The following is a 15,963-nucleotide window of genomic DNA, read 5'->3' as shown; positions in this document are numbered from 1 at the left end:
GAGACTTGCCCAGTCAGGTGGGAGACGGGCCCTGGCTGGAGGGAGAAATGCCCTGAAAAGCGTACGGTCCCGGTAGGCTCTGGGGACGTGTGCAGTACAGTGCATGGCAGTTATCAGCTGAGCACAGACCACCCCCCAACCCCACCCATGACCGCCAGCCGCCCAGCCCAGCCCCAGCCGCACACATGCATGCAGACCAGGCGGCACCACCAGACCATTCCTGGCCCCCTGGGCACTCGGTCCTGGTTGGTCCCTATATCCCCCCATTAAACCAAAAGAAAACATAGTTTAAAAATCCACACCCCCAAATCCTACACGCGATTTTGGGCCAAATGAATAAACAAAAACTGCTGCTCCTCATGTTCATGCAAAACAACAGAGAGGGAAGATTGGGCATGGGTCTGGCCCCCATTACTGTCAGGGAGAGATGACCACCAGAAACATAGGAGGTCACTCTCCCCTGCATGGCCCAGGCCCCCTCAGGATACATGCCACCTCAGCTCAGGGCCTGTCTCCCCATCTGGTCAGGAAGCTGGCTCTGGTGCCCTCCAGCCTGGGGGTGGGGCTGGAATGTTGTGATTGGGGTGATGGTCCTCGAGGGAGCCAGACCCACCCCTCACAGCAGACTGCGTGGAGCTGGCTACCTGAATCTGTATGGGGTCAAGGCAGGAGGACCAAGGCCTGGGGCTCAAGAAATGGCCTCATGCCACCATCTGTCCACATGCCTGTCAGTGCCACCCAATCAGATGGCACACCATTTCAGTGCAGGAGACCAGGCAACCCAGGATGGACCCCCCTTTGCCTACCCTGGGGCCAAAGATCTCCCCCAGCAGCGCTGGGGTGGGGGATGGACTCCTGGCTCCCAGGGCTGGCAGGAAAGGAGATGGACTTGAGGGCAACAGGAGGGAGACTGATTAGGGACACTCAGGCAGCTCCGTGGTGGGCAGACTGGCAGGCAGATCGGGGCAGGAGTCTTTGGAGCTTGGCAAATGCAGGGGCTTATTGCAGGGGCTTCTCTCGGGCTGACCCTGGCACCAGCTCTGGAGATGCAGGCGGGAATGACGGGGCAGGCCTGGGCCACTCCCTTCCCGTCCTCCTCAGGTCTCCCCAGTCCGAGCTTCCAGAGCTTCGGGCAGGGTTATCCTGGGCGGCCATGGGCCTCACTCAGCCTCCCTGGGCACCTCGGAGGCGTCAGCCCGGCAAATGGGACACGTCCGGTTGGCCTGGGGGAGCAGCCACACATCAGGCTCCACTCTTGCCTGTCCCCCACCCACCTCAGTTAGGTGTATTCTACTTCTAGGACTTGACCCCTGAACAGAGCCTGAACTTCTAGATGATGACAAGGGTGAGGGGAGAACCCTCCAAGGCCCACCCACCTCCCTCACCACATGAGGAATACCCAGGATCTGGCCTGGGCTGTGTTACCTTTAACCACTTATCGACACACTTGGTATGGAACTCGTGGTTGCAGGGGAGGACTCGGAGCAGCTGCCGCGCCTCAAAGTCACTGAAGCAGACAACACATCTGGAAGGAGGGTACAAAGTGTCACCTCCACACTCATAGCAGAGGGAGGCTCACTACATAGCACAAAATCCCCTGGAGGAAGGGGTCCCTCGGGATGAGATGGGCACAGTACTCACAGCGTCTGCTCTGACTGATGGCTGTCTGGGTTAAAGCGGTACGATGGGAGTTGCTCAATGTCCGCTTTGGTGAGGCCTCGGGGCTTAGCATCTCCTAGCCGCTCTGCCAGGTTCAGGAGGGCCTGGATACAGACAGGAGGGTAGGGTCATTAGTGCTCAAGGCCGTAGGTCCCCGAAACTCCTACCTCCCAGGACAATGCTCCACGGGACCTCATAGTTCTCCATCTCCACATCATCCACGTCCAGATCCAGGCTGATGGTGGGCCCCATTGCTGTTGGTGACATTGGCAGCATCGAGCTAGGGGAGACAGGTGTGAGGGACCCAGGGTCAAGGTCAGTAGTGTAGGAGGTGCAGAGTTGCTCCCGACTCCCTCTGTGAAACAAAGCCCAGAGCTCTGCACCGTTCGCACCAGGACTCCAGTGTTTGTCCCAGGACATCATAGGAGAACAAGGGAACCCAGCTGGTGAGTGCTGAGTATGTGTGGTTTGGTGGGAATGCCAGATGGTACTTTGTGGGGCTATGTTTGGGTCCAACAACTGGAGGCCCTAAGAGACCAGAGCACCAAGGCTCTGGGGCAGATGTGCTGGTACTTACAGGAAGTAGGGCAGGAAGCTGGGGTAATACGGTGGCGGGGGTGGCGGTGGGGGTGGCGGGGGCAGCGGCTGTTGTAGGCGATATCTCTGGGTGCTCAGTCTCCGTGGCATCATGTGGGAATATGGCTGTGAGAGGGGTGTCAGGTACAGATCAGCCCGGTGGGCTTGTCTCCTGATCACCCCAGAGTCTGGGTGGGGCTGGTACTTACCACACCAAAGGATAGCTCCTGGTGCAGTGGATCATGGGGCAGGTAGTGCAGGGGCATGGATGGGGACAGGGTTGGGCCTGGAGCAGAGGTGGAGTAGGTGAAGCTCCCCAGGGGATGCTGGTCCCCTCGCAGGTCCACATCATTGTCAAGCCGCTGCAGGGGCTGGAAGAGGCAGAGGTGGGTCAGCCAGAGTGAGTAACAAGGAAGCCCCACCGCCCATGCCTTCAAACCCATCGCCTAGACTCACCATGCGCGGATGCTGGGCCTGCAGCGATACAAACTGCCCAAGAGGTGCCATGTGGGCAGGCTGAGGGTGTGGGGCTGGTGGTGGGGGGTGCAGGATGTAGTGGTCACTGGAAATGAGGTGGGGATAGGCCTGATAGGGCACAGGGAGCTGCTGCATGGTACACGCCTGGATCAGCTGCCAAGAAAGAAGGTAAGGGAGCGGGCGCTGTAGAATGTTCTTCTAGGCTCTGGGTTGGGGCTATGCTTGTGCTGAGAACCAGGAGCCATTCCATTCACTGAGAGGTCCCCACAGAAGCCCTATGGACGTCCCATCCTACCAGAGGCCACTTAGGCAGGATGTTACACTCTTAAGGCCCTTACTAATAATTCCAAACCAAAAGGCAGGCCCTGGGGCGGCAGGAAGGTTCCTGAACCCCCAGGTGCTCTCTAACTGTATGTCAGCGCACACACGCTTTTCTGGATAGGGTTGGGGCCTGGAGCTGGGTAGGTGCTCTGACAGCCTCGATGGCTGTCATAAACTCAGCTTGTTTCTACTGATGGCCTGTGTCTGGGGCTTTTAGGTGGGGGTGGGGCAGGAGATGGAGGCACTCACTCACCGGGGGTGGGAGGCAGCAGAGGGGATAGTGCTGCCCGCTGAACATCACGGAGCATGCTGGGAGCTGCTGGGCACTGCAGCCAGGGATGTGTTGGCCTGTAGGCAAGGGGAAGCCTTGGGTCGTCACTGTGGTGACTGTGTAGGACAGAGGGACAGGTCCCTGGTGCACCTGTGGGTGGAGAGAAACCCAAGAACTGTAGGAAGGAAACCTGGCCATGCTGCTACCCCTAAATGAGAAAGGTCTGCTGGGCCAGCTCCCTTCCCTGCTCTAGCTGGGGCCTACCTAGGTATAGACCTGGCTGTTCCCTTGCCCCAAGCCCTAAAGGGCAGAAAGATCCCTCAGGGACACCTGGAAGGGGCTTCCAGCTCAACCACTCATCCACTGTGTAGTCCCAAAGAAGGCCCTTCCCTTCTCTGGGCCTCAATTTACCAGCTTGTAAAACAGGGCTAACAATGCCTCACTGAATATGCAATGAGTTAAGCAAAGTGCAGTCAGGGCTCTGCTACTTCTGGTCCTCAGACAGGGGAGGGGCCAGTAGTGCGGAGAAACAGAGGTGACTGGTGTTCTGCCTACCTGCTCGTGGAGATCAACCATGAACGGGCTCTGCTGGGAGGCTGGGTGCAGCATTCGGGGGCTCCTGCCGGCAGGAGCCGAGGCTCGGTGCTCCTCTACAGGGAGGTGTGGTGGTCGGGACGGTGGCTGCTGGGAGGGTAAGCGCTCATCCTGGGCAGGCAGGCTGGCTAGGGGGCCCTCGCGGCGGGGGCTGCACCACAGAGAGGAGGCCCCAGTAGGACTGAGGGGAGCCACTCATTCAGAGAGCATGGAGAGAAGCCAAGGTCACTACCCACTGGGGAAGGAAGACAGCTCAAGGCCCTATGCCCCACCCTCCCACCCCCTACTCCCCAACCCAAGCTGACAGCCCCAGCACCAGGGGCGCTAGGCTCTGCAGGACTAGGAGGTTCCTTCCTACCTTCCCCGGAGCTGGCCCGGGGTACTGCTGGGTCCTACAGAGAATTGCCGCTGACCCACAGGGGCAGAGGGTGGCCACCTAGTCACTGCCAGAGCCCATGGTCGCATCAGGGGTGGCACAGGGGTGGAGGGGCTGGGCCTGGGCTCACAACCCTAGGAGGCAAACAGATAAACAAACTGAGGCACAAAGAAATCCAGTCACTTGCCCCATTAGGGACTGCAGAGACAGACTCAAATCTCAAGAGTCCAATTCCAGGGGCCACTGATGTCCACCACACACTGTGGTACACGTGCAGTGGGTACTCTGGGTCTAGCCCTCTTCCTGGCACTGGGGTTCAGGGATGACCTATCAGGGACAGGGAGCTTAGGCCTCAGTTTCCTGCTCTATAAAATGGGGTCAAGTTCCCCTTCAGGGTTGTGGTGAGTTCAGAGGGCTGGCCAGCATGCTTCCTTCAGGGTGGGGTTCCCAGGGCACCCTGTCCTGGTATGGGGGTCTACAGCTTCAGCCTCCAGGAAGCTGGGGTTCCTCGGAGGGCACTCTAGCTTCCTCCCTTCTACAGGGGTGGCTCAGGGTTGATTCCAAGCAGGTTTCTCCTTCCACTATTTCCAGGTAAGAGGTTCTGACCTGATTCCTGCCCTTAGGGGTTCCAAATTCAAGTCAGTTTTTTCTTCCTTTCCATAACCAGCTCCTGCAGTGTCTACCCATATGTGACTTTATTTACTCTTCAAGAAGGCACTGTCAGCTCCGTTTGATGAAACAGAAAACTGAGGCTCAAAGAAAGGAAGAGATTTGTCCAAGTGTCAAAGCTGGGGGGTCAGCTGGCCACAAGCTTCTCACTGCACCCTGTTGCCAGCAGGGAGGGGGCCAGCCCAAGGGCATCACAGGAGGTGATGTAGAAAGTGGCCAGTGGTGGATAGGTGGGTCTGGCATACAGCCCAGCCCTTGCTCTGGGGGCCCATCACAGCTCTCAAGTGGAGGTGGGGCTTGCTGAGAAAAAAGGGGAAGTGAGAACCTAAAGGAGGAAGTTGGGTGGGAATGGAGTAGGAGCTGGGGGTGGGGGGGAGGGCACCATTTATTCACTGTTGGGACGAGGCCCTGGCAGAGAGAATGCTGGAACCTATCAGACCCTGCAAAGTCGGAGAGTGCATCAAATAGGACCAGCCCTTTGCTGTTCCTGCCGCAGGGAGGCCCCCTCTAGCCACCCCTTCATCTGACAAAACTCCTAAGCGTCCCTGATACCCAGCTTTCAGTGCTGCCTCCCTGTTGACCAGCTAGGGAACCAGTATACCATTACCCTCAACACTTTGTTCCTTCCTGCCAACAGTGGCAAGAACATTTATTTACTCTGTGCTAAGCTTTACAAGTCTGGGCCCTAAATCTAAAAAAAAAAAAAAAAAAAAAAAAAAAAAAAAAAAAAAAAGCCTGCAGGGGAAGTTCTTCACTTGCTAGGGCAGTGCCTGGCCAAGGCCACAGCCAGGAGGTCTAAGAGTTGGAATTCACACTTCTCCCATCTAACTTGAGCTCTGGCACTTGGCAGGAAGGCAGGCAGGGCCCAGTGACCAGCTTATGTCCAGCACTGATCTGGTAAATGTACACTAGAAAGCCAATCACACAGGTCCAAGGCCATAGTCTGGCAGCAATGAATGAACCTGGTGCCCATTAAAAACTGGGAGATTATAGGGGCGCCTGGGTGGCTCAGTCAGTTAAGTGTCCAAATTCAGCTCAGGTCATGATCTCACAGTTCAAGAGTTCGAGCCCCATGTCAGGCTACGCACGTGTGTGCTCGCTCGCGAGCTCTCTCTCTCTCTCTCTCTCTCTGCCTCTCCCCTGCATGCTCTCTTTTTTTCACAAATAAAATCTTTAAAAAAGTGTTCTGTATTATTGATTTCATTTCAAAGGGATTCATATGCTTGTTTGAAGTATCATTTTATAGCACTTAGAAATGCAGCAATTTAGGGGTGCCTGGGTAGCTCAGTCAGTTAAGCATCTGACTTGAGTTCAGGTCATGATCTCGCAGTTGGTGAGTTCAAGCCCCATGCTGGGCTCTGTGCTGACATTTCAGAGGCTGCAGCCTGCTTTGGATTCTGTCTCCCTCTCTGCTTCTCCCCACCCCTCAAAAATAAACATTAAAAAAACCTTTTTTTTTTAATTGGGAGATTATATAAAAACCCAGCCTTCCCTGAAAGGGGGATAAAACAACAACAAAAAATCTAGTTCCATCAGGCCCTCATATCTGCTTGGCCCCCTCACTCAGAGCATGAGCTTTCCCTTCAGACCATGCCAAGCCCATTCCCTGCCTGCCCACCATAGGTAACGAAGTTTGTAACCACTCCTGTGGGCCAAGTGCACGTCCTTACACACACAGCCTTCCTGATTCTTGCTGACAATCCAGCCTAGCAAACAGGCCAAGAGAGACTCAGAGTAAATCCCCCAATAGCTGAAACAATAAACTCCTAGGCTACTCCAGACCTCTGGATCAGAATTTTTGGAGGGCTGGGGAACAAGGACACCTAGATTTTCTACCAAATTCACCAGCAGTTTCTACAACACAGCTGAGTTTGCTCTAACGGACCTTAGAAATCCTGGGAGCCCACAGCCCTGCTGATGAGGAATATTAACAGTAATAACTATGACACTTCTCATGTGTCATCTCGAGTCTTCATAGCAAGCCTCATTTAGTAAGGACACTAAGGTGAGGTCCAAGGCCTGTCGGCCAGAGTTGTGAGTGCAATGGGACATGATCCAGGTAGTGGCTTCAATAGTTCCTCTTGTGCCAGGCTGCACTGAAGTTGGGGGTGTGGATGCCACAGCAGCCCAGGCACATGGGAATCTTCTCTGTGGCCAGCCCCTTCAAAAATCCCCATTCCTTAGGAAAGTTAAGTGGCAAGGAGCTGAGAAACCAGACCAGCAGAAAGGGCCTCTAGCTGTAGATGATGGTGCCAAAGGTGAAAGTGTCAACCCTTGCATTCTTACAGGATACCCCAACTTCTGGCCAGAGTCTTGGACACCTTGCTTCCCCTGAGCCTCAGCTCCTTCACCTGTAAAATGGGAACAGCCCAATAACCACCTCCCAGTGGACTGGCAAGGACTGCTCAAAGGCAGAGGTGATTTGCAAAGCTCAGGTGTGAATGATCACTATCAGAAATTAAGATAGGCTGACCTCCACTCTGGCGCACAAACAGAATCAGATGCCACTTCAAGCTCTCCAAAGTGTTAGCTGGGAAATGTGCCTCCCTAGGGGGAAAAAAACCCCAGCTGCCAAGTGAGGGGCCCCCTAGTTCTTTAAGTCTTACTAAGAACACAGGTTGCACAGAGAGGACACACTCACTTCACAGTTGAGGAAACAGACTGGAGGAAGGAAGTAACTTACTCTAGAGCTCACAAAGCCAGAGAAACAACTAGTCTTGCCCGGCTGGCCCCCTAGGCCCAGATTCCCCCAATTCCTGACTCATTAGCATCAGTAACCCCAATAACCATCTAATCCCAAATCTCAATTCCAGTCCCTAAAGGGGATCTCAAGAGTTTTCTGTTTCAAGTACCCATGACTAACCCTATTGTGGTGAAGCAAGTGAGGCCCGGAGATGGAGCTAGCAACTTGCTCAAGGTCAAACAGCAAGGGTGGCCAGGTAACAACCCTCAACTTCTCTGCCTTTCCATAGCCCTGTGCTGTGCTCTCTTAAGGTGTGGGTAAATGGGTCTTGAGGGTCCCATCCCTAAATCGAATCTTACCTGAAAGCAGGCATCACACTGCATCCACCCTTCCCCAAGGAGGCAGCCAAATCCTTGCTTCAAGGGCCCCAAGAAGCTATCCCAGTCCTAGTCTAGGGAGCCCCTGCTAAGTCATTTGCCTCTGAGGGATGTCTGCTTGAACAGGGGCTGCAAAGTCAGCCCCTGAGAGCATAAGTAGACTGGGGCAGGATGAGAAGCCGCCTCCATCCCAAGGGGCAGGCTAGGCCACCACTGCCTGCTGGAGAAGCGGAGCTCTCCAACGTGTGCTGCCTGGAGGTAACTAAGAACAGGACCATCAGGCTCGGAGCTAGAAGTCCTTGGCTAGCCCTAGATGACCTTGATCAAGGAAATCTCTCCGCTTCTGCGAGCCTCAGTTGTCACAGCTGTGAAATGGGGGTGGAACTCTCCCCTTCTTACAATGCCCAAATAAAGCCAGAAGAAACAAGACTCAAGAAACCAGGTGGTCACATTAGCGGAGGAGGAAACCAGTGTCCTGGGGGGCCGGCCCCTCCTCAACGCGGGCCAGATGCATGTTGCGGGGCTCTGGGGGGCTTCCTCAGCCTCCCCTCCCCAAGGATGGTGGGGTCGAAGGTGCAGACACTTGCCCGGAGAAGGGTCCCCCACGTCCTCCTCTCACTCCTTTGTGCCGCGCTCAGAAGGACATGGGGGGCGGAAGGCCAGACTGCGGCATAGGGGCCAGAGCGCTGTGACTTTAAGAGCCGAGGATCCCGGACCATGTGCTCGGCGTGAGACAAAAGCAACAACAAAGGAAGTGGCGGTGGCAGGGGGAGGGGGCGGCTCCTTCCTCTCCAACCGCAGCACTCAGCCTCCGGAGCAGGGAGACTCGACCTGGCGTTGGGAGGTTGCAGGAGGGGGTGGCGGTGGTGGAAATTCTCCTTGATTCTAGAGGTCTTGCCGTCCCGCTCTGGACCGCCCGTGATTAACCCCTGCAGAGCCAGCTAGATCACAGACCCCAGCCCCAGGGGAGGGGGGCAGGAGTTCCAGAGATGCGGAAATTAGGGAGTTGGGGCTCTGGCCCCTACTCACCTTCGGTCGCCAGGCCACACGTTGACTCCTTTGTTCCCGATCTAGGACGGCCAAGCTGGGCAGGGGCGAGGGGGGCTGCCTGGACCCTTTAAGAGCCCCCGCCCTGCGGAACAATGTGCTCTCCTCCCCACCCCCCCGGTCCGGGGGCAGTCCTGCTCCTTCCGGGGCCCTTTCTTTGTTGTCGATCCGCCGGCGTCCGCCTCGCGAGGCCCACGCGCGGTCTGCCTCTTTCAGCCCAGGCCCTCCGGGAGCGGGAGGCGGCGCAGGACGCAGCCGGGTTTGCGCAGCTGCAGGCGGCTGGCCCTTTAAGAACTGTCCGCGGCGGCAGCGGAATGTAATAAGCCCCACATTTGATTCACAACATTGGAAGCGACGGGGTCGCGCGCCGGGCGGGAGGGGGGATCGCGGGGGCGCGCCGGGAGGTTCCGGCAAACAGTAGCCGGCGGCTGCCCGCGGCAGCCCAGCCAAGAGCTCCACCCCGCGGGAAGAGGAAAGCCAATCACTTGCGGCGACTCGGCACGTGATTAATAGGACGCCATCTTGGAAGTCAATTTTCTTTAAAAACCTCCTTCTTGCCCCCACCTTCGCACTTAAAGTGACCGCAGTCACCAAGGCAAGGGGCGGGGCCACATGGCCTAAGCTAAAGATGGGAGACCCCGGGTTGGGCAAGGCCAACCGGCTGCAACTCGAACTTGCCATGCAAACTCGCGAACCATTCGCGCCTCTGAGGCTCAGTTTCCCTGCCGGAGAAATGAGTCCCGCTAGGAGAACCGCAGCCCGGACTTACTGTGTCATGGTCTTCTCTTCCGGGACGGGGCGCCGCCTGAGACACTGAAGTGCAATGGGACTGACCTTCGACGGGCAGCAGCGGACTCTTAAACCAACCCGAGAGGGTTAGGAAGGCTCTAACAGCCTTGGGTCGGCAACCTCCCCGGAGATGACGTCAGCCCCAAGAGCTGCCGCGCCGCGATGACATCATGGCCTGGCCGCCCTACATCTCCTTGTTTATACTACGCGGCAGCTTTAAAAAGCTGGGACGGCCTAGGTTGCCCAACGGACCAATAGTGGGCAGCCCCTGCAAACGGGCTAACGCCTGTGAGGCAGGGCGATTGGCCCTGCGTGCGCTGACGCCACAGAGACATTTAACCGCCCCGCCCCCAGCGTGGCCCGGGAAAGGGGCGGGGAACAGTTTGAAGCTTGAGCTGCAGTAGTCCGGCGCTAGTCGTGTTCAGCGCGTGGCTATGGGAGGTTGGTCTTCCCAACGGAGGGCTCCATGCTTAAGGGTATTGGGGAACTAAACCCAGTGGAGCCTTGTTTCCCACTGTACTCCTCCCAGCAACGATGAGACGAAGGGATGGCTACATTTTACAGATGGGTAAAGAGGATCAAGGGGAGTGTCATTCACCCCAGGTCACACCGCTAGGAAGCGTGGCTGAACAGATAACTGAGCTAAAAGTACAGCTGAGCTACGTTCTTCTTTGCCTAATAATACTGGGGCATACATTATAGAAAGTGGAGTATTCCCTCCACATCGATTATTTAAGAATAAAAAGTCAGTAATACTCTATCCCAGAGCTGGGCACAGGCAGAAAGAATGATGAGTGCATATAACCAAAAACTCGACTCTTCTGCATGGGGCTGCACTGACTCAGGGCCACTTCCAGGACAGCCCTAAACAAGATGCCAGTGCAAAATGTTCGTATTTGTTACACCTTTGTGCTGGGCTACTGGGGGTGTAGTGGTGCTGTTTTCTATCCTTCTGTGGTGTACTTCATAATCCCAAATTTAAAAATAAAAGTGGAAAGCAATTTCCTGAAAAGAATGTAACAGTATGTATAAATTTTTCTGAAATTGGATATATATCTTCATAGCATATTTCTGTAAGAAGTATCAGGGACTAACACTTGTTCTCAGGGAGAACTGGAAGAGAGTACCGGGTCAGAAGGACAGACTTTTTATTGTATATGCTTATGTACAATCTGGGGAGGGGGATGGATGAAATAGGATATGGGGGTTAAGGAGTACACTTTTCATGATGAAAAAATAATAAAAAAGAGAAAAACCCTCATATCACCTATAGAAAATTGTACAGAAAATTACTGTAAAAGTATGTTTTAAGTCTTTAAAGGCATTAAAATGCTTGTTCCCTTAAAGTCAGAAAATCCCCTTTCAGGAAAGGTATCCAATGGAAACAATCCAGAAGGAAGTTTGAGGAACAGAGATGCTTATCCAAGTGTTGTTTAGACCAGCAACAGTCTGTTACAGCACTGTGGATATGCAGCCAGCAACGCAATGACTGAAGATGGGACCCAGGGGTGGTTTGCAGATGTGTATGCACAGGAGATCAAGTTCATGATGCAGTACTATAGATGTTCCCTGCCAAACTCTATCCATCAGTTAAAACTAGGTGAGAATGAATGGGAATGTACACAGTTATACCTTTCTCTAGCCAACTTCTCAACTCTCCTATATCCCTTCCAACCTTTTATTTTTCCCACTATGTAAAAGCAATTAGAAAATCGTTCCGTCTTTGAAAGAGGCTACCTTATTAAAACCACCCCACTGCTTGCCTCTGTAGGGATAGAACATGCAATGGCTCCCTGCTGCCTGCCGTTTAGGCTGTAATTAACAAACTTCCCCCACCCTTTCAGGCTCACTTCTCCCCAGTCCTCCCACAACCATGATGGTGCACCCGTTGACCTTCCCTGCCTGAGCTTCTCTCTCTCTCTCTCTCTCTCTCTCACTTTCTACCAGTCTATTCCTCTTCTCTGTCCTTGGGGCTGTTCTCCTCTCACCTCTTCCAGGAAGCTCTGGGGTCTCCAGTTTGTACAGAACTCCCTCATCTCTGAACTCAGGGCTAGACCTACCCTTAACCTTCACTTCATATTGTTTAATTTGCACACAGCCCTGTCAGTCATTTCGCTTCATGTCTCCATAATCCCCCCCCGCTGGCCTAAGGGGATTCAGAATTTTTAAAAGCACTATCATCCGTCTTCACTTATTTTATGGTAAGGATCTGAGGCCTAAGGAGTGAAATGACTTGCCCAAGGCCACAGTGAGAAGAGCGAGGCCAGCCCTACAGCCTCAGAAAGCACTCACCCACAATCATGCACTTTAACGCTACTAAACCTCTGACTATACAATTCTACTTAAAACATCATCATCATCCCTTACCTCTGGCAAAATCTTGCTCAACCTTTGAATTCAGCTCAAAGATTGTCTCCTCGGAGCCTCCCTGCCCTGTCTCCTGGCAGTCATCTGCTTTGGCTTCCTTAATACACAGCAAGACTGCTACCACACTGCATCACAAGAGCAGAAGCTATCTCCAAAGGACTGCTCCCCCACCCCAGCAGGGTCTGGCTCACACTGGGTGGCAGATGCCTAAGGAAGGGGCTCTGGGTTTGACTCTTAACTTCTGATGCTACAGGGCCAGGAAAACCCTACCCTGTGTTCTCTCATGCGTGAGCTAGAACCCTGCCCTTCTAGCTCACGAGGCCCTCAGCAAATTTCACAGCCGCTCAGGATTCCCCCAGGGCCAGAGGCCAGTAACACATCTCATCCTGATCTGAAAAACCTTCCTGGGGACATGCAGAATCACTCTGGGGGAAGTGGGAAGGAGGCTCAATTTTACCAGATTTTCCAGAGAAGCCATGAGTTCGCTTTCCTGTGAAATCCGCCCCCCCCCCCCCATCAGGTTAACCGGCAGGTCTGCTCTGGGATCCCAATGTGGCGATGTGGCCTGAATACGTGTGCCTCATTCCCATCACTCCAACTCCACCCCTGCCCACTTAAAGATAGGTTCTGTTTTCATCTCACAGCTGATGAAAGTGGCTCAGGAAGTGCCTCTCCTGGCCTCGGATCCAGGAAGTGTGGCCCACTGGGCTCCAGAAACCACAGGTCAGGGTTGGGGGCTCACTCTTACCCAAGCATCTGCAGTGAGGTTCTGTGGGGGAAATTAGAGTTCTAGGGTCTCCTGCACAGTCTAGGCAAGTCCCATCCTGATCATCTTTTCACTGGTCCAATGATCTGAGAACTGGGTGCCAGCATTTTACAGATGAGGAAATGGGTGAGGGGGTAGGACTCAGCCATCAAGGAGCAAACCTGGATCATGTTCTAATCTCACATCGGAACCAAATACAAATGCCAAAACAGAGTCCCCAAAGGTTTGCTCAATAGTCAAAAGCACAGATGTCCCAAGGCAAAGGTAGACCGTAGAGGCCCACAGACCGGTGGACGAGCAGCAGAGGATTCAAATCCTAGCGCCTCCAAGTGCAAAGCCCTGGATGTTACATTCCAGCTGCCATCCCCAAGCCTCTTCAGATGCAAGGGATTCCACTTTAGCAGAAAGAAGCGGTGAGGGACCCCTCCCTTACACCTAAGAGCTTGGACAGCTGACTGCTTCCATTCCTCCCTCAGGGTCAGAAAGCACCCCACTTCTTTCTTCTAAGACCCCTCCAATCCTCCTCCAGACATAGAGCCCAACAGCCTTCCCAGGTGGAGCTTGCAGAATACAGAGATCGAGGGATCGATCACCCAGGGACACAGCCTGGTGGAGCCAGTTCAGGACGCAGACCTTCCAGCTGCCGCAGGTCATCACAGATATGAGCCCAGAGCCTCTCAACCCAGGGTGGGGACTGATGTCCTCTCCGCTCAGGGCATGCCTGAACACATCACCCTCACATCTGAGCTCCAAGCTTTGTCTCTCCTAAAAAGAAGTGTCTCCCCTAAAAAGAAGTCCCACAAGGTGGGAGGCTGAGGTGTCTGTAAAGGTATTCCTAGATCTGGGGCTCAAGTCAGCAGTTACTTGGCTCCGGCTTTGACTTGGATCAGTTATTTGACTTCTCTCCACCTCAGTTTTATCTGTAAAATCAGAACAGAAACACTAATGACAGATGACGTTTGCTGAGCACTTAGTGTGCACCACTGGTATTCATCTACCATAGGCTACTGAGGACAGGCATACACTGACGGTTAAATACCTGTGAACAACTATGAAGCCAACCTGTCTGGGATTGGAACATGGCTCTGCCTCTTATTAGGTCTGTGAGCTTGAGGCAGTCACCCCCTCCTTTGAGGCTCTGTTGGGCCAGGTGTAAAATGGAGGTGGGTCAATGAGTCAATAGTGGCTCTATGTGTGCGTCTTCAGCGGTATCTGCTCAACTTCCTGATTCTGCATTTGAATGTGTTAGCTTTGTGAGTATGGTGTTGAAAGGGGCTCACCTTTCTGACTCCTTTCCCCCTGCACCTCTGGTCACTGTGACTCCCAGGGTCTGTAGAGGTGGGAGCAGGCAGTATCACATAATCCAGAGATGAAAACCGGGTACTGCAGCAGTGCGGGCGCCTAGCAAACCCAGGGAGATGAGTCCAACCGAATACCCCAGTTTCCCTCCATTTTACATTTCTACCCTAACGAGGGCCAGCTTCCTACCTTGGTCTTGCCCACACTGCCGCCCGGAACCTCCCACCCCACCAGTTCGATTCATAGTTAGTGATCCTCAGGCAGCGGAAGCTGTGCGACCCTGGGCAAGACAAGACAGAGACACCCTCTGGAACCCCCTCGGCGTGCCGACATCCTGAACAGTGTGAACGACGGCGCTGGGGTGCAGTGGTCTGTTCCCCGAACCCGCAGTCACTCCAGGGCTGGGCTAGGGAAGCTCTGGTTCCCCAGTGAGTGGCACAAGCAGCGCTGGTAAAATGTTTGGGACCGACGTTACGAAGGCAAGGGACTGCAGCTCTTCCTCAACTTTCGTCCTCTACCGCCAGGGCCCTTGCTGAAGCCGGAACCGCCGGGTCACGTGCAGGGCGCAGGGCGCTCTGGGACTTGTAGTTCCCCGGGAGGGGGGGTCCTCGAACGAGGACACTTGGACCTAGCGGGTGGACTAAGGAACGGAGCAGCTCTGGCTCCAGGTCCCGGGGCAGTGAGCTCCGGGTCAGCAGGCTCAGGCAGAGGCCACCCTGGAAGTCCCTGCGCTACTCTGTCAGCCCGTGGCCGCCCCCTATTGCTCCGTCCTCGCTGGTCTTGCACCTAGGGCGCTTGGCGCAGGGTCCCGGCAAGGCGTTACCTGGAGCCGCGGCTGGGCTCCACCCCAACCGGGTGGCCGGCGAGTCGCTCCCCGCTGCAGCCCGGGGTCCCGTCCCGCTGCGGCCCCCCCTCTGGCCCCGCGCAGTGGAACCGTCCGCGGACCTCACCACCCGGGTGCGCGCACGGGCGCGCGCGGGGCCTACGCCGCTCCGCAGCTTTCACCCCCACTCCGGCGCTTGTATGGAACTACCTGGATCGCACCAAGTGCATGGGAGCGAAGGGTGGAGGAGGCGGGGCGTCTCTAGGCCGCGCCCCTCGACGTCGAGCGGCATAGGGCGTGCAAGGGCGAGCGCCCAAGGTCGGACTTCCCAGATTCCCGCTTACTGCCCGAGTGACCTTGGATGAGTGACGGACTCTGTCTCCTCGTCTGTGAAATGGGGAAGATAACACGACAACGTGGCCTTCTCTTCCCTCCGCTTCAGTCTCGGATTGAGGGGGGCAGGGTTGGTACACAGTAAAAACTGGGGTCAGCAGATCTTGGTTTCCCGCTTTGGGCCATTCTCTGAGCCTATTTTCTCGTCTTCGAACTGGAAGCGTTGGTACCTCTTTCGGGAGGTTAGGAGACTCCCGTGACCACGGGATGCATCTGTCCATATCTGGAGCCAGCCTGGAGCCAAGCGTGGCCGCTACCTGGTCAGGCCCGTCATTCCCCGGTCCTGGGAGCCGATCCTTGTCGCCCCGAGTCGCATCCGTGGGTGTTTGAGACTGGCGAGAACTACGTTTCCCAGCTTGCCCCGCCCCCGCTCGGTAGTGCCTATGGTTGTAGTCCTTGCAGACCTCAGAGGCTGCCCCACCGGCTTCCCTTTTCTCGGCCCAGGTCTCGACTCCTCCAACCAGCTCCCTGGAAGC

General features: G+C 55.2%; 1 protein-coding gene across 10 annotated transcripts; it reads right to left on the bottom strand.

The window, feature by feature from the left end:
- Positions 1–337: 337 nt before the first annotated feature.
- Positions 338–15,277, bottom strand: RNF44 (ring finger protein 44). 10 transcript variants are annotated; one of them, XM_029942806.1, is made up of 13 exons: positions 15,095–15,276; positions 14,253–14,373; positions 9,820–13,892; positions 4,257–4,408; positions 3,860–4,079; positions 3,287–3,454; positions 2,692–2,865; positions 2,445–2,606; positions 2,237–2,361; positions 1,852–1,939; positions 1,642–1,763; positions 1,426–1,525; positions 338–1,223 (listed from the first exon to the last, which is right to left on the bottom strand). In XM_029942806.1, the coding sequence occupies exons 4-13, from the start codon at positions 4,361–4,363 to the stop codon at positions 1,161–1,163; spliced, it is 1,329 nt and encodes a 442-aa protein (XP_029798666.1). In that variant the 5' UTR covers positions 4,364–4,408; positions 9,820–13,892; positions 14,253–14,373; positions 15,095–15,276; the 3' UTR covers positions 338–1,160. The 10 variants fall into 10 exon arrangements, with proteins under 10 accessions (XP_029798666.1, XP_029798667.1, XP_029798665.1 ...); XM_029942807.1 differs by lacking the exon at positions 14,253–14,373; XM_029942805.1 differs by lacking the exon at positions 15,095–15,276 and having other exon boundaries at positions 14,253–15,058.
- Positions 15,278–15,963: the final 686 nt, after the last annotated feature.

The sequence above is a fragment of the Suricata suricatta genome, chromosome 6, assembly GCF_006229205.1.
Source record: "Suricata suricatta isolate VVHF042 chromosome 6, meerkat_22Aug2017_6uvM2_HiC, whole genome shotgun sequence".
Taxonomy (NCBI): Eukaryota; Metazoa; Chordata; class Mammalia; order Carnivora; family Herpestidae; genus Suricata; species Suricata suricatta.
The sequence above is the reverse complement of the archived record's forward strand: the minus strand, read 5'-3'. Positions and strand labels throughout refer to the sequence as shown.

Coding starts and splice junctions, on each gene's coding strand:
- RNF44 (XM_029942801.1), bottom strand. CDS start 9,731: ATGGCAAGTTCGAGTTGCAGCCGGTTGGCCTTGCCCAACCCGGGGTCT. Junction 3,455..3,859: donor TGGTTGATCTCCACGAGCAG/GTAGGCAGAACA, acceptor CTCCACCCACAG/GTGCACCAGGGACCTGTCCC. Junction 2,362..2,444: donor AGGAGCTATCCTTTGGTGTG/GTAAGTACCAGC, acceptor CCCCTCTCACAG/CCATATTCCCACATGATGCC.